This window comes from Thalassophryne amazonica, chromosome 1 (genome assembly GCF_902500255.1).
Source record: "Thalassophryne amazonica chromosome 1, fThaAma1.1, whole genome shotgun sequence".
In the NCBI taxonomy this organism is placed as follows: Eukaryota; Metazoa; Chordata; class Actinopteri; order Batrachoidiformes; family Batrachoididae; genus Thalassophryne; species Thalassophryne amazonica.
The window spans coordinates 166,796,456-166,820,674 of NC_047103.1; the positions used below are offsets into that span (position 1 = coordinate 166,796,456).

General features: G+C 42.5%; 1 protein-coding gene across 1 annotated transcript in view; it reads left to right on the plus strand.

The window, feature by feature from the left end:
- The first annotated feature begins 17,332 nt into the window (after positions 1-17,332).
- LOC117517707 (T-cell surface glycoprotein CD3 zeta chain-like) overlaps positions 17,333-24,219 on the plus strand; it is a 36,374-nt gene continuing 29,487 nt past the window's right edge. The window contains exon 1 of the mRNA XM_034178828.1: positions 17,333-17,532. Within this exon, the coding sequence (XP_034034719.1) occupies positions 17,472-17,532 (61 nt within the window). The 5' untranslated portion in view covers positions 17,333-17,471. The remainder of the gene's footprint in view (positions 17,533-24,219) is intronic.

Below are 24,219 nucleotides of genomic sequence, written 5' to 3' on the forward strand. Positions count from 1 at the left end.
TTGAAGTGCGGGCTTCAAGCATGAGAGGGCGTCATAGCAACCGGGAGTGACAGCTGTCACTCGTCATCAGCACCAGCTGTCACTCATCCACATCACATCACCAACACCATAAAGGCCGGACTGCAACTCCACCTCCCCGCCGAGAAATCAGCTACCAGAAGAGGTAATATTCTCTGCTGTGTCTGAACCCTGACTTCTTGTCTGAACTTCTTTGCAGCCGTTTTTCCTGTAGTCGTGCCTTATCTGTGGGATTGGCGTTTGGTGTGATCAGCGACGGCTTCGCTTCACACCCGAACCAGATAAGTGGTTAGATAGGAGCTGCACGAGTGTGTGATTGGAGGTGGAGGTGCTCAGGAATGTTCATGAACTCTGGTGCGGAAAAGAGTGCGTGGAGAACTAACCTGGATGCTTGGGGAATAATTGGTGTTGAAATTCGTTACTAACGTGCCGGCTGATAGCATGCGCTGTAGGGGTTAATTTAGGGGAGTATACTGACAAATAGATACAAGGTAATACAAGGTTATTTAAAGAGTTTAACAGAGACTGAAGTGAAATAAGTGAGAAAAAGAGTTTAACAGAGAATACATGCAGAGGAAGCACAAGATAAGCGCCTGAGGGGGCGCAGTAGAAATACCGTACGTGATAAAAAGAGAAAAGTGCAAAGTAGCACAGCTGACAGTAAGTAAAAGAGCTCAATAAAGGACGTCATTTTTTAAGAAAAGAGAAAAACTATAAAAAAAAATAAAATAAATAGAGAGTTAGTGCAGAATACATGAGAATTAATGAAGCAGAAAATAGTGCAGTAAGGCACCAAATACACGCTTGTGGGGCGTGGGAGAAGAATAAGTAATTAAGTACACAGTAATATGAGTTTTTTATAAGAAAAGAAAAAGAGAGTATTTTCAGTGCAAAGGCACATTAAGCTCACGAGGAGCTCAGTAAGTGAAGAAAAAAGTAGAAGAAAGTGCAGAAAGGCACAGGATACGCACGCGAGGCGCGGTAAGGCGTAGAAGTAAATGAAATATTGTATGCTCAGAGAGGAGCTTGTGAAAAAAAAAAAAATATTAAGCACAGGATACGCACGCGAGGCGCGGTAAGGCATAGAAATAAATGAAATATTGTATGCTCAGAAAGGAGCTGGTGAAAATAATATATTAAGCACAGGATACGCACGCGAGGCGCGGTAAGGCGTAGAAGTAAATGAAATATTGTACGCTCAAAGAGGGCTTGTAAAAAAATAATATATGAAGTTGCTGGCAGCGCCGGAGAAGCTGTCTAACGTGAAGAAGAGAAGAACACATTGGTGTTAAGTGAATAAAAAGGTTGTTTAAAGCCGCGGAGTGAAAAGTGGCAGAAGTCTAGATAGAGATATATAGAAAGTTGTTTTTAATAATTTTTGTGTATAAAGCTTTTGAAGATTGGTGTGTGGGAGAGCGGGGAGTTGCAGGCAAAGCTGTGAGGGCTTGCAGGCTGGCTGACATACAAGATTAATGTGAAAGAGTACGAGGAGGAGGTGTTTAGACCCAACAGAAGGACTTGGGAGGTGCATGACAGGCAGAGAGGAAAGTGTGAAATAGAGACAGTGAAGAAAAAGACAGGAGAAAAGACTGCTATGTAAATACAGAGAAGGTAGATATTATTTCAAAGAAAGAAAACTAATAAACAAACATAGCAGAAAAAGACAAGAAGCAGAAAGTTAAAAAAAATTAGAAGGAAAATAGAAAGTCGAGAGCAAAGACATTAGGAAGTGTTAGGGTTGTAAGAGGATTAAATAAATAAAATTGGTTATAAATCAAAAGAGATAAAGCTTAGATTATAGTGAAAAAGCTGACAGACTGATCAATGCTTGGGACAGTCATTGATGGGAGACTTAAGTGATGATGAAATGAATACTACTCCCAGAACATTACTTGACTGACGGAGACATCGAAACCCAGGGAATCAGGACACATTTTTGGCTGGAAAGGACCTATTTTGACAGGGTAGGAGCAGAACATTGGCAGGACGAACAAGAGATCAATCAGAAATTATGGCAGATTACTAACGTAATCAATCTGAAGCAAAAGAAAGAACAATTCCCTCTAATTAATTGGGAGCTGCTGATAAGACGTCTGTGGCATCAGGGTTTAACCCCGTGGCTGGAGCTGCTTTGTGCTGATCCTAATAAAGAAATTAGCATACCATTAAATCATTTAATAACACTGCCAACCGATCCAGGTGAAGAACTGTTTCCTAGGTTGACTCTGACTGTGGTCCCAAGGAAGGTTCGGTGGGAAACAGGTAAATTTTCATATTTAGTTAAAGAAAAAGAAGACGGGCATAACAGTTGGAAATTTAATCCTTTTAAGGGTTTAAAATACAAAACAGGTGTTACAGCCGGCAAGTTATTGGTCTGGATCAGGACAGCCCCTGAGGGACTACCACAACACCATAGAAACACCTCACATAGCGTTTGTCAGGGTTACATGGGTAACTCTCAAGGTCAAGGTCGGGAAAGTACCCCGCTAGACTTAGTACTAAGAAAATATCCAGGAAAACGCACTAAGGCCAACCAATGTATGAGAAAGTGGCACAAAAGGTCACATGGGGGCAGGCAATGGCCTTTGGAGGGATCATTTGATCCGGTGATGTGTGAAGCAGTTGCGGTAGAAATACAGAAAAAAGAAATTAAAGATCAGCAGAAGAACGTAAATAACAACAAAAAATGCACTGAAGAAAAAGAAGTTTTGGCCTTGTTCAAGCAGGAAGCACAGAGGCTACAGCAGAAAAAAGAAAAAATGACAGAGGAAAGATCCAAAGACACTAAAGCCAGTGCACCGAGCTGGGAAGCAGAGCCACCCCCATATAAACGTCATGATATGGGAAAGACAGCTGGACAATTTCTATTAGGAACTCGTGAAGAGGACCAAGGCATGGATGTGGAGGGCAAATTCACACTGACACTAAAAGCTCGAGAGCCACAAGGAGACAGGTCCTCAGTCTGTCAAATGGATCATACAAGGTCTCCAAGTCCGAAAGTAAGTGGTCGCTCACCACGACCAGCAGGGGGGGGTCACAAATAACAGTGACACGGAGGCAGACGAGGATAAAGAGAGAGACCTGAAGTCTCCGCCTGCACATCGAGGTCCACTGAAAACCGTCCCCTCCCACCATAAGTCAGCCGACTGGACCTTCACAGGCTATAGAGGCTCCGAAGAGTGGCACAAGAGCTTCTGTGACACACTGGATCTGGCCAGAAGAGATAATGAAGAACTAGCTGAGCAGCTTCGGCTAGCGAAGGAAAGAATACAAAGACATAGGGACGCCGAGGAAAGAAGAATATTACAACAATCGACGCCCAATCAAGGGAATCACATGATAGAGCCACCCACCCGAAAAATTTCTGGTGAGATCGTCATTGAGAGTGCAAAAGAGGCCCGACTCAGGCAAAGACAACAATGTGTAGCCAAAGACATAGCGGCTTAGAACAGGATATAACCAACTGGATAGACTGCCTGGAACCAGTCAGTCGCACTCGATCTGGAAGACAGTATGGAGCCCCCACAGAAGAAGAGGAGGACGAAGACCTCATATGCCCATTGGTGGTTAGAATTGGTCATCATGTGTATACCCCATGGAGCTGGACAGACATGGTGGGGCTGGCCAACAGGCTGCCAGACATCACCCAAGGAGCTGGGAGATGGATAACTGCCTTAGAAGAAGGCACTGCAGGGGTAACCTTGTCTTTAGGTGACATAAAAGCCTTGCTAATGCATGTCATGGGAAAACATGACACTGAAGAATTAGCAGGAAAGGTTGGACTAACACAGATGATGGGCACTAATCAACATGATGAAGTCCCCTTTAATCGCTATAGAAACTCCATGTGGGAAGGACTGAGAAGAAAGTACCCTGAGGTCTTGGATCCCTCTAAATTGGATGATGAGGAGTGGACACCTGAAGAGTGCCCAAAGAAGTTCCTGCACCGATTCCATAAGAGATGGGCGGAGGAAACAGGAAATGCATGGAACCATTCTCCAGCAACTGAAATCCTGTTTAAAATAACTGTAAAAAAGTCTCTACCAGATGAGGTTCAGAAAGCCCTAGATGGAGTCGTGGGACTATCAAAAATGAATTGGGCTTTATACTCTGAGCATATTTGTCACCATCTTGAAATCTACAAGAAAGAAAAACAAAAAGAAGAAGATGCAGCAAAATCCCTGACGAAAAAATTGGTGCAGATGCAGTTGGGAGAGCTAACCAAAGTCAAGAAAGAAAAAACAAAGACCCAGGCACCAATGATGACCCCTGTTCCTTCTGAGCCGGCAAGCACAGGCCCTACGGCAAACACTGCTGCCACCATACAGGCACCTGTGGTAACAGCCACACAGAGCCCCCAAGGAGCAGCAGGAAGGACTCCTACAGGAGAAGTCTCAGCACCAGTGGAGCATCACTATCACTACCATAGCACTGGCACACCTGGAAATGGACCCACCTACAGTCATGGGTGGAGAGGAGAGTCACGGAACTTTCAAGGTCAAAGAGGAGGGTGGCGAAGAGGATCTCGCCAACCTTCATTTGGAAGCAGATTCCAGAACTCAGCTCCCAGGAACAGTCAAGCGGGACCGCCTATGGGATCAACACCCCCAATAGGGGATCAACCCTCTAATGAGTGTTGGAGCTGTGGACAACCTGGACATCGAATGAGAAATTGTCCGGCCCGACCTTGGGTTGGACCCTCTGCCTATTGGCAATAGGGGGGCCTAGAGAAGACAGAGGGGGAAACGGTGGCATTGGCTATTTCGATGATACCTAAGGAAGAGCCAACCGTCACCGTTAATATACAAAACAGAGATTTCCCTTTCATGGTGGATACAGGGGCAACATACTCTTGCATAGGGAAAATGGGCGCTCATCTCCCCCTCTCTGGGTCTGTAATTAAGACCATCGGCTTCTCTGGGAAAACTCAAATAATACCTTTTACACGCCCACTTCCTGTAACGATTGCAGGAAAAACAATTGAAGCACCCCTGTTATACTCACAAAATACACCTGTGAATTTGCTGGGAAGAGACATTTTATGTAAGCTACAAACCCAGATAGTGTGTACCCATCAAGGACTGCAAATACACTTTCCTGACGAAGCACTCGCCAACATTATGGTGCTTATGGACATGGAAAACAAGGTCCGACCTGTGCAACCCATGGTATACTGGCTGAAGTTACAACCAGAAAATTCAAATCTTCAACTGGAATGGGAAAAATGGAAGCCCTGGGCAGAACAACACTATGCAGCAGTATATACACCTAGTTTACCTTTACATGTCACTCTGATGTTCAATGCCAAACAAGAACAGGCTGACTATGCATGCTGCTGGGATGCATTGATGAATCAACGGCTGTTTCACATAACCACCACAGAAATTTATTTAGGCCCCCAAGGGGCCGCAGTTTCTGTCAAGCTAACTTCGGCTGAACAACAATGGTATCAAGTGCCGAATGCCACGCCTCATGTGACCCTTTTAGTCTCAGAAAAGTATGAATCCCATGACCTAGGTCCAATGGTAAAGACAGCCTCAGAAGTTGAAGAATGGCAAAACATGGAAAGTCCACAAGTACATCTGTCAAAAGACCAGCAGTTTATACGAATTAATTTAAAAGTAAATGATGAGGCAATAGCTCAAAAAGTGGAGCTCAATCCTAGATCAGAGGGACAGATGGTGTTATCGGCCCAACAAGAGAAATTGTTAGAGCAAATACCACCAGTGGTGTGGTCCAAAAGCAAAACAGATGTAGGACTAGTAAAAACAGCCTTACCAGTAAAAATAAAAGTAAAACCGGGAGCAAAACTGCCTCACCAAAGGCAGTATCCATTAAAACCTCAGGCTATTGAAGGCATAAAACCAGTAATTAAGGGACTAATGGCAGCTGGAGTTTTAATAAAAACTGCAAGCCCATGCAATACTCCTATCTACCCTATCCCTAAAAACAATACCAAAGAGTATCGGCTGGTACATGATCTGCGTCCTATCAATGCAATAATAGAAATGGATGCACCTATAGTACCTGATCCGCATACTATACTATCAAGCATCCCTGCTGGAGCAAAATGGTACACAGTAATAGATCTGTGTTCAGCCTATTTCAGTGTGCCTGTGCACCCAGACTCACAACATTTGTTTGCATTCACATTTCTGGGACAACAGCTAACGTATACACGGCTACCTCAGGGACTGAACCTGTCCCCAGCCATTTTTAACAAAGTCCTGGCTGAAGATTTACAACACCTTGACATACCCAGTACATTGGTGCAATATATGGATGATCTCCTTATTGCATCAGAGACTCAAGAACAGTGTGAAAAGATTCATTAATTGTATTGCATGCATTGGCAGATGGAGGTCATAAAGTAAGTAAGGACAAATTGCAGTTCTGCAAACAACAAGTAGAATACTTGGGAAGACAGTTGTGTGGGACCACGCAATGTATAGCCCCAAGCCAAGTGGAGGCTATGATCAAGGCTCCCAAACCCCAAACAGTGGGACAGATGCTTTCATTCCTTGGGATGGCAGGGTACAGTCGGCCGTGGATTTGTGATTATGCTATAAAAACTGCACCTTTGCGTGCCATGATTAGAGCAGTGGGGCAAACAAGCAATGCAGCTCTCCTCGTCTGGACAGATGAGGCAACGGGAGCTTTTGAGGCCCTAAAAACAGACATGCAATCTGCTCCCGCGTTAGGTAACCCAGATTATGGGAAACCTTTCCATTTGTATGTTACTGAAAAAGCTGGTTATGCTTGTGCTGTACTAATGCAGGAAACAAATGAAGGAAAACAACCATTGGCCTATTATAGTACAAAGCTTGACAACATTGAAACAGGATTGCCACCATGCTATCAGGGTCTAGCAGCAGCTGCCTTTGCATTTCAAAAAGCATCATCCATAATCATGGGACATGCAGTAACGTTGTACACGTCGCATCAGTTACATGCCCTGCTAACCAGTCAACGTTTTGTCTTAACACAAGCTAGACGCACTGGATATGAAGTTGTGTTGTCCGCTCCAGAAATAACAATACAACGTTGTCACACGGTGAATCCTGCCACCAAATTGACCACACCGTTAGATGGTACTCCACATAACTGTGTGGCAGAGACAGAGAAATTTTTGAGAGCCAGAGAACATTTGTATAATCACGCCATAGATGCAGATCTAACCCTGTTCGTGGACGGCTCATGCTTTCGGGATGCCGCGGGATTGCATGCGGGTATGGGGATTGTTAAACTAAACACGGATGGCGAAACCTTTGAATTACTGGAGTCCCAAGGAATTGATCAGCCTTGTTCAGCCCAACTGGCAGAAATCAAAGCCTTAACTATGGCTTGCCAGATAGCTAAAGATCAACGTGTTAATATCTACACAGACTCAGCCTACGCTTATGGCGTATGTCATGTACATGCAAACATTTGGAAACAAAGGGGATTCCTGAGAGCAGATGGCACCCCTGTCACTCATGGAGAAGCGATTTCCCAACTGTTACAAGCTCTCCAATTACCATCTGAGGTAGCCATCATTAAATGTGCAGGTCATCAAAAGAATAATAACATCATAGCTCAAGGTAACAACTTAGCAGATGACGCAGCTCGCAAAGGAGCACAAGGAGAAAATATGTTTCCCCTGCTAACCATCCAAGATTGTGCCCCACTGGTTTCATTTGACGCACTGATAGTGGCTCAAAGTAGGGCCAGTGGAGAAGAAAAACGAATGTGGGTTAAACGAGGCGCTATTGAGACACGCAGTCAGGGGCCAGCAGACAAGCTGTGGCGCAGTAGTCATGGACATTTTGTGTTACCCACCAATTTATTACGACATGCAATCATTTGGGCCCACGGACCCGATCATTGTTCGCGAGTCCAAATTATGAACAAACTAAAAGCTGTCTGGTGGTCACCATATATGGCAGCTACAGTGGACCGTTTGTTGAATGAGTGTGAGGTATGTGCACAGTACAATGTCCGGAAATCATTCACAGCCCCTTTAGCCCACATTCCGGTCCCTGATGGGCCATTCAGACATCTTATGATGGATTTCATAGACATGGGAGCTGAAAATCGAGTTAAACGAATGAGATATGTTTTGGTAGTGATATGCAGATTCAGCCGATGGATTGAGGCAGTAGCCTCTGCAAATCAAGACCATAAAACGGTAGCCAAATTTCTGTGCCGAGATGTCTTTCCAAGATTTGGCATTCCAGATACTATCTCATCTGACAACGGTAGGGCTTTTATAGCCAAGGTTACACAAGAAACATTCAAACAATTGGGTATCAAACAGAAGTTTGGGTGTGTTTATCACCCTCAATCAAATGGGGCGGTGGAATGGGCTAATGGCATTTTAAAGAACAAACTAGCAAAAATCATAGCAGACAGCAATGGCAAACTAACCTGGCTGGATGCGTTGCCGCTTGCTTTATTGTCAATGCGCTCACAAACTAACCGACTAACCCATTTGACACCATTTGAAGCTCTTACAGGTCGGCCGATGCCTATTCCATACCTGAGAGGACCCTACGAAGGACCATCGCTGGAGCAGCTACAAGACGAATGGCATAATTACCTGAGACAGTTAACCCAAATACACAAAACTATCTTTTTGCAGGTCAAAGGTGCTACAGAAGACAGAGAAGCAGAGATTCCACTTGAAAATCAGAGCATCCAGCCTGGTGATCTGGTTTACGTCAAAGTGTTCAAAAAGAAGTGGGACAGGCCCCGCCGAGAAGGGTTGGTGGCCCAGCGCCCCTGCGGCCTCGGCAAGCTCGTCTTGGCAGAGCCGCCGGGCCAAGGGGGGAAGCAAGAGAAGCCAGAGACCCTACAGCAGCACCGAGGGATGGCCACGCCTCCCTGCAGCCAGAAGAAGCACCGAGGGAAGGCCACGCCTCCCTGCAGCCAGGCGAACACCGGCCAAGGCGCTCACAGAGACTGATTGAACAAAGACGACGCACAGCTTCAGAGAGTAGTGGATCCCTGCCAGATAGAGCAGCGACAGACTCAGATGCAGACTCAGAAACAACTGGAGACGCAGGCCAACAGACAGACAGAAATACAGACCGACAGATAGACAGGCCACAGGAGACATCAGACTCGGACAGCAACTCAGTAGATTTACCGACAGAAGAACCGCAGGAAGTACAACCCAGACAAAGCACAGATACACCACACATCCCTAGTGACAGCTCATCTAGTGACGGCTCACTCAGTAGCACATCTAGTAGCACATCTCAACAGTCACCAGAGCAATGATTAAGGAATTATTCAAGGGATTGACAATACTACTGGTGGTCAGTATGGGAGAAAATAGACATCCAAAACATACAACGGACTGTGCCGTGGCCATGGCCGCAATAGCAGCTAAACAAGGCATTCTAAACACAGGAAAAACATATAATTTGGTATACATTAAATCAAAAGCCTACAAGAACATAGGAATACAGGGAAAGCTGGGGGATTACATATTAGGCGAAGCCATTAGCATCAAATGTGAAGAGGAGGGAACACTCAACATAGAGGTAATTTGTGATAAAGGAGGATGCAGGGAAACCAAGCAAGACGTAACTGTTACAGTACATGAAGCCACAAAATGGGTAAAAATCAAACCAAGGAAAAAGAGGACAATTAGAAGCCTAGAAACAAGCAGTCACTTAGGGAGATGGGATCCCAGTACAGACCTAGCCCGCACACAAGGGTTGAAGACCAATTTATTTTACCAATGGTTGAAATTTTCGGCTAGGCAGATCAGTGAAAAGCCTTGCATAGCCTGTCACCGGAAAGGTGTGATACCTCAGGCTAAACCCCTACCTGATATCAACAACTGTTATAGGAGCCCCCAACATAACTCAGACCAAGCAGAATGCTATACACAATGTGTTATGAAAATGGCAGTAGGTGATGAAAAATATGCTGCCGACAGTAAACTTTGTCCAGTGCCTCTAAGTACAGAAGGAACCGTTCCACCTATGATTAAAATAGAGAAAGGGATGATACACCCATTCTGTATAGCTAAAGGCTTAGTAGCACAATACATAAGCGATTGGCAGGTAGGGACGACCCAGCCAAAACACCACATACAGTGTATGCAAAGCAGCAAGAATACAAACCGGCCAAAACAGCATGGAACATTACCGTCTGTCACACCCTGCCAGCAGCAGGCATACAGTGTGAACAAATAGTACCGGCCACAGGGGGGTCTGTAATTGGACTGAATCTCACCCATGCTTCATGGGTATCTACTCCAAATTTAGCTAAGGGAACGGTACCCTTAGCTGACATCTTTTGGATATGCGGACAAAGAAGGAAACTCCTGTCATCGCTGTCCCCTAATTGGAAAGGCCTTTGTGCTCCTGTGATGCTCACAGGAGCTATAACAGTAATTGAAATGCCAAATTCAATACAACCCATGCCACAGAAACTTCGTAAGAAAAGAGGAATAATGACGTTTAAAACAGACTACAACATCACAGTAAGAAACGGGATACCAGAAGGGATACCCCGACAGTTAGAAGCCATAGACAGTAGCAGAGTTAAAGCAGATGAAGACGCGGATAAATGGGGATGGGCATTGGCGCTGTTCGGGGTTACGCCAAAAATCCGTTCTATGTTCCAGGAGGTGCAGTGGATTAATTACTTGTGGTATAATCAGCAAAGATACCTGAACTGGACATTGGCAGCAGTAGGACCCTTAACCGAACAGCTGCACGCCACCTCGCTAATGACAATGCAAAATAGATTAGCTATCGAGATGATGATGGCTGATGAACAAGGAGTTTGTATTATGATCAAAGCCACCGAATGTTGCACAGCTATTCCCATGCGTACAGGGGAAGACGGAAATTTGACAGAGCTCTTAATCACACTTGAAGAGATGCAACAGGAACTGTTAAGTAACTCCATAGGAGGGAGAGATGAAACTGACGATTCTGGATACATTGTAGGGAATGGAATGAATATTGGCCCACTGTTTTCACTGTTTGGGGCTCTAAGGAGAGGGTGGATATCATGGAAAGACTGGTTATATCAGATAGGTGTAATCTTGGCACTAACAGGGGTGGCGGTCTTGCTGGTAATATGTTGTGGTATTCCCTTGATAAAATTTCTGGTCAATAAATTGATTTCATCCACAGTAGGACAGCTCCCACTGTTAGCCATCCGAGCCCTAGAAGAAAGCACAAACGAAACAGACAGAGAACCAGAATATATGGAAATGGATGAAATACCAATTATCCTCCCCGACAGCCCCCAGCTCCCTAATATTGTGACGTATACCCCAGATAGGGAGGACTGGGATGGACCGTGCTTGGTGATATTGTAGACGAGGAAGAAGACATGCACGCACATTTACATTCACACACATGCACCCACAAAAATGAGGGATAGGATAGACAATATCTGAAAGAATGACATGGAGCTGTAATAATGAACGTATATGTATATTACTAGGACACAGGAGTATGGCTGAGAGACCAGACTCCCCTGATCAGGGACCTATGCCTGATCTGCCTCTATCAAGTCTGATTGGACTCTCAGAACTGTTTGGAGAAGAGGATATACAGGAGGGATGGTCGAGACATGATTGGTCGCCACAGCCGCCATCCATCCAGCAGCTAAACCAGTTGGCAACAGAAGGATCTTCATCGTTCCAGCACCTGGCGATGACGGCTTCACAGAATCTGCCTGCAGCAAGAGTCGGCCCAAGGACTCCACCATCACCTGAAGGACCCTTTGGACTCAGGAACACACCCCTTCCGCAGATGCCATGGAGACAGTCACATGTGCCAGTGGCAACGATACCCTCCAGGGGAGGCAGCCAAGGTCGGCCATATGCAGCAACCGCCCGAGTGCATCCTAGACCCAATTCACTGCTAGGACCTGTCCCCAGCTTTCCACCCCCAAGGCAGGAGAGTTATTCTGATCAGCCCAGTACCTCTGGAGGAGGATCAGCAGGGGTGGACCTTAGCCGAACTCACCCACCAGGACAGAGGGGAGCTTTGTACAGGCTGCTAAATGCCCAGAGTGTCCCAACCACTTGCCTGTGCGACATCAACAATACTCCGCCCACACACGAAATGCCTTCCCCCTTGTACTTCCTGTCCCCTGGACTGCACAACCTTAATCTGGTCATGGTCACCCCACAGGACATGGCAATCTTGGTTCGAGAGCTTCGTCTTCCACAAGAGTCTGTTCCAAAAACCTTGGAGCAGCTCCTGCCCCTCACAAATCACATTCCCCATGAGCTATTTGAGGAAATCATGCCACAACTAAGTCAGACAGCTGCATACCTGTTCAGGATACACCATGACAATGCCAACATCTCTTGTGCTCAGGAGGGCCTCCATACTCAACTGTGTGGTCTTCAGTCTAGTATGGACATGCTAGCCAGCATGATGGAGCATATGGAAAGGGAACAGCTAGGGCTGGCCACCACCACCCTGAATGTGGGCAAGAATTCTCTGGGGGCCCTGTACAACCTGGCCAAGCAGCACAAGGAGCTGGAAAGATCCATCAGAGAACTGCACGACTGTCTGAAAGCCAGAATTCCTGATCCTTCCCTCACTACCCCTGAAAGGCCAACCTCCCCATATTCCCCAACTTCTCCCAAAACTTCAGACGCTGAGTAAATGCTGAGGAGCGCGGACTGACGTAATGGCACTGAAAACGGACTATGATCTTGGTTCTTGAGTTTGAATTGCGGACTGGTTTCAGAAATCTGAGTGTAAATAAAAACAAAGAAGGATATATGTTAGTAACGAAGGTCGGGTAAATGTCTGTCCTTACCATCATCTGCGTAACACAGATAAAGCTAAATGCGTACACATAGATATCACATTGCAAAGTTATAAAAAGGGGACCCTTACACGGCGTGTTTGGAGATTTAGTAGTAAAGATGCACCATAGGGACCCCTTTTTCTTAAATTATAGCATGCCTCAAGAGACATGCATCGCCTAAATTTGGCGTCTGGCCAAAAAGGGCATTAGAAAACAAGCTGAAAAAGAAGAAAAACAAAGTGGAGAATGTTGAGAAATGGCCTATAATGAAAACCATTATATGATTGACTAAGGCAAATGACTTAAGGACAGACATGAAGGGAAACCATGTATGGTGTTTATCATTTAACTAGACATAGCTGCGCTAACCTTAGAATAGTTTCTTGATTGGTTGACTAAATAGTGGTAACGTAGGGGTTATTTGATGCATTTAAGTAATAAATGTGTGACTCTTTAACAAAATAATATGTAGAACCAAGTATAATGGGTTGGAGCCTCTGGTTGAGTGAGTCAATAGATGCCAGAAGATGATTGGTTGCACTGATGTCAATGTAAAGCCTTTACTTTGCCATGATTAAGAAGTTGCTGTAACTTGTTTTATGTGGCCATTTTAAGTGCCTTGAATTACACCAAAACTCAGTGTTTGAATGTCACCTTGCGTTGATATAATCCAGCTAATTGATCACCTTGTGCCTTAGTATGTAGGTTCACCTGCACTTCAATATATTTACCGTGTGAAGTATCACTGATATTCATATCCGCACCAGAGTTATCAGTAATTCGAGTGATGTGTTTTTCTTTTTTATTGCAATGCACAAATGAGGATGTCTTGTCGGTAAACAACCCAAGAGTATAATTGATGTAATGGGACTCTTTCGAGTCCCAGAGGAGGGACTGTAGAAGAATTTTTAGGTCCTTATTTGAACTATGATGAACTATCAAGTGTCCTGATCCGAACTGTATGTCCTCTGGTTGAACTAGCAGGTGTTCAACCCAAAAAAAGGGCTCTATTAGTCATTCAGTCTGTCAGGGGCTTTCCAAGGCCTTTTAGGTGCTTTCCCGCAGGCCACGTGCAGGGGCCTCAGGCCAGCTGCACCTGTGGCTGAAGCCACGTGCAGGGGGGGCCTCAGGCCAGCTGCACCTGTGGCTGAAGGTCTTTTAAAAAAATCAGTTGTAAATCCTTCACGTTTTAATGGGAGCGTTTGTCACATTGAAATAATGGCCTAACACCTGCTTAGGGTTCACTAGAGGACGCTTCCAATAGAAAACCATGTCTTGGGAATGAAATAAATAAAAAAGTCGAAGGAGGAGCGATGCCCGCGGGTCTCCAATAAATAGATGAGCGCGGTTGTCATATTCAGTCTCTCTAGAGGACTCAGTTTGTCTAAGCTCTGTGTCGAAGGCTTAAATAAACTTAAAAACTCTGTGCATTTTATCTTGCTTAAGGCTGAATTATTCTAAAGTGTTGTGTCCTTTTCTAGCATATCACTTGCAATTAGTTTGTGTTATCTAAAAGACGACATCCCGAGAAGACTAAAGACGAGCCACGTCACAGTACCAGGTCTGACAGCTGGAGACTGTGGCCACCTGGGGATCCAGGACTTGGCGGCTCCGGTGTACTTCAGATCCGTTGGCGGTGAGGGCCGTGTGGGATCCGGCTCGGTTCTGGACGGACGTCTCCTATCCTCAAGCCTGCCCACACGTCACTCAACATATAATTGTTTGTAGTACCAAAACTGTATTTGTCTGTATTCCGTTGTGCACTTCACAACATTAAATTGTTACTGTTTGGCTTATCCATTGCCCATTCATTTAACGCCCCCTGTTGTGGGTCTGTGTTCCTACATCTTCACAACACATTCTTGCCCACTGGATGTTTTCTTGGAGTTTCTGAAGCAGGCGCCTAGTGCATGGTTTTGTTGTTGTGATAATGGTCATATCGTCCATGTAGGCTCTGATTGGTGGAAGGCGCAGGCCATTGTTGGTCCTCTCTCCTCCCACTACCCAACGAGATGCCCGTATGATCAGCTCCATTACCATGACGAATGCCAGAGGAGAAATTGTACAGCCTGTCATGACGCCTATCTCCAGATTCTGCCAAGCACTAGTGCCATTCTCAGATGTTACACAGAACTGGAGATCCTGAAAGTAGCTCTTGACCAACTCTGTGATCTGATTTGGTACGCCAAAATAGTTGAAGGCCGTCCACAAGATCTTGTGAGGGACTGACCCGAAGGCGTTCGCAAGGTCTAAGAAAACCACGTGCAGGTCTCTCCGTTCCTTTTTGGCAGTTTGTATCTGATGCCAGATGATATTGGCGTGCTCCAGACATCCTGAGAAGCCCTGAATGCCGGAGAGGAGTGAACAATGTTAGTGATGAAGGGGGCGAGTGAGGAAAGACAGGATTTGACAAGAACAGTAGGGAGGGGGTCGAGGGGACAGGTAGAGCTTTTAGATTTGAGAATTAGATCAGAAATGGCTTGGACAGAGGGGAGGGTAAAGCTAGAAAATGATGTGATGGGGCTTGGAAATGAGAAAGAGGTGTCCACTCCAGACAATGCAGCTCTGGTCGTCAGGAGTTGGTGGATAGAGGTGACCTTGGAAATAAAGAAAGACATAAGTGAATTACAGAAATCAGGGGAGTGTAGGTAGTTGGGGAGGGAGTCTGGGGGTTTGGTTAGGTTGGAGAGAAGGGAGAATAGAGTCCTGGAGTTACGGTGTTTGGAGTGGATGAGGCCAGAGTAGTAGGATATTTTAGCTGAGGAAATAGTGTCCTTGCAGAGAGTGATGTGGTTATTGTACATTTCTTTATGCATTGTGAGTCCAGTTTTCTTGTACAGTCTTTCAAGTTGTCGTTCTTTGGCTTTGAGATGACGGATAGTGGGAGTGAACCAGGGTGCAGAGCGGGAGAAGGAGACAGATCTAGTTTTGAGAGGAGCATGGCAGTTGAGGAGTGTGTGAAGGTGGCTATTGTAATGAGTAACCAGTGACCATCTGGATGATCCAGAGGAGGCATGTGAGAAGGTCATGTGGTCAGATGAGACCAGAATAGAGCTTTTTGGAATCAACTCCACTTACCATGTTTAGAGGATGAGAACAACCCTAAGAAAACCATCCCAACAGTGAAGCATGGGGGTGGAAACATCATACTCTGGGGGTGCTCTTCTGCAAAGGGGACAGGACGACTGCACCGTATTGAAGGGAGGATGGATGGGGTCATGTATTGCGAGATTTTGGCAAACAATCTCCTTCCCTCAGTAAGAGCATTGAAGATGGGTCATGGCTGGGTCTTCCAGCATGACAATGACACCAAACACACAGCCAGGGCAACTAAGGAGGGGCTCCGTAAGAAGCATTTCAAGGTCCTGGAGTGGCCTGGCCAGTCTCCAGACCTGAACTCAATAAAAAATCTTTGGAGGGAGCTGAAACTCCAAACCTGAAAGATCTAGAGAAGATCTGTATGGAGGAGTGGACCAAAATCCCTGCTGCAGTGTGTGAAAACCTGGTGAAAAACTACAGGAACCATTTGACCTCTGTAATTGCAAACAAAGGCTACTGTACCAAATATTAACATTGATTTTCACAGGTGTTCAAATACTTATTTGCAGCAGTAACATACAAATAAATTACTAAAAAATCATACATTGTGATTTCGAGATTTTTTTTTTCTTATTTTAGATTATGTCTCTCACAGTGGACATGCACCTAAGATGAAAATTTCAGACCCCTCCATGATTTCTAAGTGGGAGAACTTGCAAAATCGAAGGGTGTTCAAATACTTATTTTTGTCACTGTCACAAAGAGTCTCACATTCTATAAGCAACTCCAAGCTCCAGTGTACCTCCTCTGTCCAATACTGTGACAAAATGCCAGAGGTGTCACCCTGTGGCTGAGTTAGCTGAAGGTCCTATTGGACAAACTCAGCCAACTGACTAACTAACTGAACCCATTTGGGTCATTCAGTGCACCAATGCCTGCATGGAGATCCTTGTAGCCAGCTAGAAATTTTTTTGTTGTAGACTCCCATTCACTTCATGCTGGGGTCTTGAGGGATTAACACGGGCCTGGTGGCTCAGAGCCTGGATAGGACTTTCTCTGGGCCTTGGCCTTCCAAAGTCACAGAGACACTCGAGCTCTAATCCAACATGTCTGGTGAGTTTTCCTAATCTTGGAATGGTTTTTAAATTTCATTCAAATCATTACCTGGAATCAGGGGTGCTGCCAGGGATTTTGGCCCCATGAAAATAAATCTTATGGGGCCACCCCCATAATATTTTGTCAGTATTAGAATTATATTAGGGGCTTCTCTGGGCCCTTGTCAATCATGGGTCCCTAGAATCCTTCTCCTTATTCTCCCCTTTTCGGCACCCCTGCCTGGAATGCAATAAGAAGTCTGTCAGTTTCCATCACTAGATGTGCAGCGCGTGCACATGGGAAACTGGTTTCTGTGCCAAACTCACTCACGTCTCTGTCTTTGATGAGCATGTGTGTGGGGGAGGAAGATTAATGTATGCAGATGTGTCACATGGTACTGCAGCCCTTTACCACTTCCTGTAACACTTAAAAAAAAAGAAAAAAGATTGAGCAATCATCGAGACAGAAGAGTTCGAGTCATCTCAGATCTTCGCTCGAACTGAAACCAGTCAGACGTCTTTGACAAAACCAGTTTGAGAATGGAGCTCCTGATGTGGGTCTTTGGTCTTCTCGCCTTTGCCTCCATGCTGACTCCAGCAGGTAAGGCTCATGGTCAAACTTCAATGCTTTATGAAGAACTGCTTTGTATATGTACTGACTAACCTCTAGAAAATAGAGGTTAGTCAGTACAAAAAAAAATTTATTTTTTGTCTTTTGTTTTATGGCGATAGAAGGAAATATAATTTTGGTCAACAAATGTGACTGTTACAGGAGTGCGACAAAATAAAGTTAGCAAATTGGACAACAGCAGCTAACACACCAACCCCTTCTCGCAAATGTCAATTTCCTGTGTGAAAACACTTAACTTGTAGCCGATTAACCCCAGTCATCACTACGTAACAGACACCAAATAAATTATTTTTCAAAAAAGAGCAGACATGAGATCTTGGTCATTACCTGTCATTTTGTGCAATAAAAGTGTCATGTTTATGTATACTACATTTCTATTGAACGCAATGCATTCAAATGTAGTTTTTTCCAGAGGGACAAAAATGTAGCGACGCTAAAGAAGCTACTTTGATGTTTAATGGTACTAAAGTTTTTTTGAGTTTCTATTTTCAATTTTGCAGGAATAAAATAGTGGAAAGCAAAGACAGTTTTCACTGCAAGACTAGAGAAGTGATTTTTCACAGAACTGAAGCAAAAAAAGCTTTTTTTGTGGTTTTAGCGTGCTACCTGGCAGCCATTTTGGATGCCTCCTGTTTAAGTTTCAACTGGAACAGTTTTCTTTTTCTCTCGTCTGTTTCCGACTGTGAACTCATCATAAAATGATTATCTGCCCGTTAGCTAAGCCAGCGTTGATTCTGCTCAGCTAACCACTGATGTGTTTTTAGCACATCTGTTTGGCACACAAGCTAATTATGTTGTTGTCAGCTAGCATTAACATGTAAACATCAATGTAAGAAAGACTAGTTTATGAAGGGTCATCATCACTGGAACATGTTGGTTTCATCAAAGGGTTTTTAAGAATTTCTTTTTTAAAACAACCCAGTTTTACACATTTAAAAAAGAAAAACTGAAAATTGATTCTGCCAGCTCAGTTTGTTCACAGCAGATTTCATATGTATGGAGATTTTTACGGAAGCTCTGAGCTGCCAAGCCCCAATATATATTTGGCTCAGTATCATGTAATTACGTGAAAAGTTTCATGTTATAATGTGATATTTATCATGTTATAACGTGATACTTATCACGTTATTTCGTGATATGAAATTATCATGTTATTTCATGATGCGGTATTTTCACATTATAACGAGAAATTATCACGTTATTACAAGAAATTATTACACGTTATTTCGTGATAGGAAATGATCATGTTTTTCTGAGATAGGAAATTATCACGTTATTCTGAGATATGCAACTATCACGTTATTTCGTGTTAAGCATTTATCATGTTATTTCATGATATGTAGGCTATTCAGCGCTTCAACACTTCCCAGGTTCCGTCGAGGAACATGGCTCGTCTACATGACTTAATTCAGTTCTATTTCAAGCTTGGTTTAAGGCATGGTGACATTCTACAGTTGTTGAGCACTGTAGATGGTATTGTTGTTAGTATGCGTACTCTCCGAAGGATTTTGAAAAGCATGGGGTTGTACCGAAGAAAGAATGAAGATGACATGACGTGAAAGAGAAGTGCGCTAGTAGACTGGCTTGGCTGTGTATCAAAGTAAAACCATATTGATGTTTTCACATTATAACATAAAAATATCATGAAATAACGTGATAAATGTTTATCACAAAATAACATGATAATTTCATAATTCGAAATAACGTGATAATTTCATAATTCGAAATAACGTGATAATTTCATAATTCGAAATAACGTGATAGATTCATATCTCGGAATAATGTGATAATTTCTTATCACGAAATAACATGATAATTTCATGATAAAACGTGAAAATACCATATCATGAAATAACATGATAGTTGTGCATCACGAAATAACGTGATAGATATCACATTATAACGTAATAAATATCACGTTATAACATGAAACCTTTCACGTTATTACATGTTACTGAGTCAAATTATATTTATATGGCTGGCAGCTCCACGTCGCCGTAGATTTTAATGCTACACAGTCATAAATTTGTAAGCAAAAAAAAAAAAAAGATAAACTGTGTATTTGTGTGCTTTATGTTAAATAGCATTTTACAGGATGTCATGTTGAAACATTTTGAGCTCTTTTTGTCATTGTGATGTTTGGTTACACTTCAGAAGCTTCAAATATTAAATTATTTCAAACAAGAGCAATCGGAGATTTCTGACATCTGTCAAGGGTTGATGAGGACTCAAAATAAGATATGTGATTCACATTGTGACCCGGACTTTACCTGCAATCATTGGATACTGATCCAGAATGGTCCAACTGATCAAGATGTTGCAATCTGATATTTAATTCACAAGCTGAAACAAAATAGGTTCTTCCTGATCTTGTTTTTACTTCGTGATGTCGTATCCGTGAAGTAGTTTTGACGTAATTCTTAAAAGTCTACAAAGAGAAATCCTGATCCAGAATCCAGATTCAGATCCAGATCACCTCACAAATTTGATGGAGTCTTTCAAGGCCTAACATCAATTTGTGGTGAAAATTTGGTGTAAATCAGTTTAGTAGTTTTGACGTAATCCTCAAAATCTGTCAAAGTGGAGCGTACATATTGAAATCTGGATCCGGATCCGGATCACCTCCAAAATTCAGTGGAGTCTTCCATGCCCTAATATGTATCTATGGTGCAAATTTGGTGAGAATCTGTAGTAGTTTTGATGTAATCCTTCAAAGCCTATATAAAGTGAAATCTTGATCCAGAATCTGGATCCAGATTACCTCCAAAAGTCTTCCATGTCCTAATATCTATCTTTGGTGAAAACTTAATCAAAATCTGTGCAGTAGTTTTTATGTAATCCTGCTAAAAGGCAGACAGACAAATAAATAAACGCCGAGGATTTTATTATGTCCTTGGCGGACATAATAATGAATGTGTGAATGGTTCCATGGATTTGCGTATACCTAGTGCAGCACATAACTGAAACAATCTTTCAAATGATGATACAAGCACCAAATTTGGCACAAATACGCCTTAAACGTTACTCTTTTGAAATAGTAGACTATCCACTTGATTTTTCACTAGGCGGCCCCCTGTCAGTTTGGACAGGGGGCCAAAGTTAAAGTTGCTCCAATTCTGGTAAAAAGTGATGCAAATTATTGGTTGAGTTAATAGGGTTTTAAAAAGGAATAGTTTGCACCATGTATCATGCTTAGTTATCATGTTATAGGGTAACATATGTCATAGAATCCAATGGATGTCGACATTGTTTAACCTTTACTTTTGACAGTAAACATTCAACATGGTCAGACCTATTCCATTTATTAATCCTTTTTGGAATCTTCATGATCAGATAAATAATGTGGTGTACTTTTCAATATGATTGGAGCATCTTTTAATTTTGACCCCTGTGTAATTCTTCATTGACCCTTACCTGCCTGTTGAAAATTCAAGTGGATAGTCTGCTTTTTGAAAAGAGTAATGTCTAAGGAGAATTTGTGTCAAATTTGATGCTTGTATCACCATTTGAAAGATTCCTCTGTAAATATTCTCTTATCTGCTGCACTAACAGGGGCATGCAAATGTAAATTCTAATCAGATTACATTTTTTACGCAAATCTGATTGGTTAATCATGTAAGATTTCAGACCGTATAATATCGGGGTAACAGTGGCAAAATATTCAACCGTTTCACATTTGGATGTATTACTCGGCTGGTGTTCTGACAAGAACACCGACAAGAACATTCCTGTCGAATATCATTCCTGTCCTTCACGCAGTTGCTCAATTTGTGAACTTATAACCAACATGAACATCCTCAAATCATCAGACACAACAGGGTTATTCCCTAAATGTTTGACTTTTAATGGCCTCGCACATGTTGATCTGCTGTGTGCTGTTTTAAAACTCGGAAGTTTCTCCATAAAGTATATGATGAATAGTTAATAGAATTTAATCAAAATGTTGGGTGGTAAAAAAAATATCATATCTTCGAAGAGTACTGGCAGCAGATAAAGATTAAAAAAGATTTTTATAAATTTTTTGTGTTGTGTAAAATATACAGCACAATGAACACATTTTTATTTTTAAATATCTTTTGACCAAAACTCAAGAAAACAAATCAACTTTGTCTTTACAAAAAAAGAAGTGCATTTTATGTTTGTTAACAAACCGTAACTTAAATTCTCTGCCTTTTTCACTGCTATCTTTATAAACTTTGACATTTATAACTTAGTTTTAATGTCTTCTGTGTCGCTCCAAATATGTGTTCCAAACATCAAATTTGAACTAATGTAAAGGGGATATGTTGATTTTACATTTGTGCTAAAGATCTTTTTTTTTTTTAACAAATCCTAATCATGAATCACATTAAATTGACTGGATTAAATATAATTTTCCTTTTTTTTTTTTTTTTTTTTTTAGCCGTCCTTGGAGTGAGGCCATATTTAGTGACCTAATAATTTAAAAACAGGTGTAAGGTATTTATTACAAATATTTTTATTAGTTTAATTTTGGAAGCTACAGAGTCCTCCATTGAAATTGTTTAGAAAAATATTTGTGGCTGGTCATGCATTATTAATTTGTGGCTAGGTAATATTTTAAAAATATGTAGTTTGAATTGTGTTGAAACAACACATCACATTTAATGAACTCTGAACTCACAGAGTGAAATGTTACATAATCAAAATAAATTTCTCAAAAGGTAAATAAATGCCAACATTTCAAATGTCCAGGGCCACAAAAAAATTGAAATTCTTAAAAATCTGATATATTCTTCAAAATAAAACATTACAAAAAAGGAACTGGATGAGTGTAATTGAATACACTGCTTTCTTTTAATTAAACTGTTTTGCTGAATAGGGCAGCACGCTAAGTTAGTGGTTAGCACTAGGTCACAGGATCGATTCCCTTCTGTGGCCTTTCTGTGTGGCGTTTGTGTGTTCTCCTTGTGTTTACGTGGGGTCCCTCTGGGTGCATCCAAAGACATGCAGATTTGGTGGATTGGAAACTTTAAATTCTCCGTAGGGTTTGAATGTGTTTGTGGCCCTGCGACAGACTGGCATCCTGTCCAGGGTGCACCCACCAAACCCTCTATGACTGCTGGGATAGGCTCCAGCCCGCCGTGACCCTTAATTGGAGAACGCAGTTGAAGATGTATGTGTGTGTTTTGCTGAATAAATCATAGAAGTGTTGATGAAACTTGTCGTCTGACTTTGCTGCAGAATTAAAATGTATTTTTGTCTTTTGTTGGAGATAAAGAGCTTTTTAAATCCAGTTTTATCGACAGTGAAAAGGACAAAATTTCAAGAAGTTACTTCAAGTGATGACACCCAAATGAATGAAGTTTGTCCAAATTAAATTAACAAACCACTGCGCTGCCTATGGGGATCCATGGGCTCTAGATTGGGTAGTGTTTATAAAATAGGCAGCTGACATTTTTGAAGGGTGGTAATAAATTATACAAAGTTTTGATAATGAGTTGGAATAATGTGAGTCCAGAATGTAAATATCAACGTCCATTGTTCACTGTTGTTACATAATGTCCTTAATTTCTCCAAAAATATTAGTCCTATTAACTTGCCGTTTTTGTAAGCATAGCAAACGGCAAATGTTGGCTCTCCCCAGTTTGTCCGTGAGCGAAACCATACGTATACAACCCCTGGCAAAAATTATGGAATCACCGGCCTCGGAGGATGTTCATTCAGTTGTTTAATTTTGTAGAAAAAAAAGCAGATCACAGACATGACACAAAACTAAAGTCATTTCAAATGGCAACTTTCTGGCTTTAAGAAACACTATAAGAAATCAAGAAAAAAAGATTGTGGCAGTCAGTAACGGTTACTTTTTTAGACCAAGCAGAGGAAAAAAATATGGAATCACTCAATTCTGAGGAATAAATTATGGAATCACCCTGTAAATTTTCATCCCCAAAACTAACACCTGCATCATATCAGATCTGCTCGTTAGTCTGCATCTAAAAAGGAGTGAACACACCTTGGAGAGCTGTTGCACCAAGTGGACTGACATGAATCATGGCTCCAACATGAGAGATGTCAATTGAAACAAAGGAGAGGATTATCAAACTCTTAAAAGAGAGTAAATCATCACGCAATGTTGCAAAAGATGTTGGTTGTTCACAGTCAGCTGTGTCTAAACTCTGGACCAAATACAAACAACATGGCAAGGTTGTTAAAGGCAAACATACTGGTAGACCAAGGAAGACATCAAAGCATCAAGACAGAAAACTTAAAGCAATATGTCTCAAAAATCGAAAAATGTACAACAAAACAAATGAAGAACGAATGGGAGGAAACTGGAGTCAACGTCTGTGACCGAACTGTAAGAAACCGCCTAAAGGAAATGGGATTTACATACAGAAAAGCTAAACGAAAGGCATCATTAACACCTAAACAGAAAAAAACAAGGTTACAATGGGCTAAGGAAAAGCAGTCGTGGACTGTGGATGACTGGATGAAAGTCATATTCAGTGATGAATCTCGACTCTGCATTGGGCAAAGTGATGATGCTGGAACTTTTGTTTGGTGCCTTTCCAATGAGATTTATAAAGATGACTGCCTGAAGAGAACATGTAAATTTCCACAGTCATTGATGATATGGGGCTGCATGTCAGGTAAAGGCACTGGGGAGATGGCTGTCATTACATCATCAATAAATGC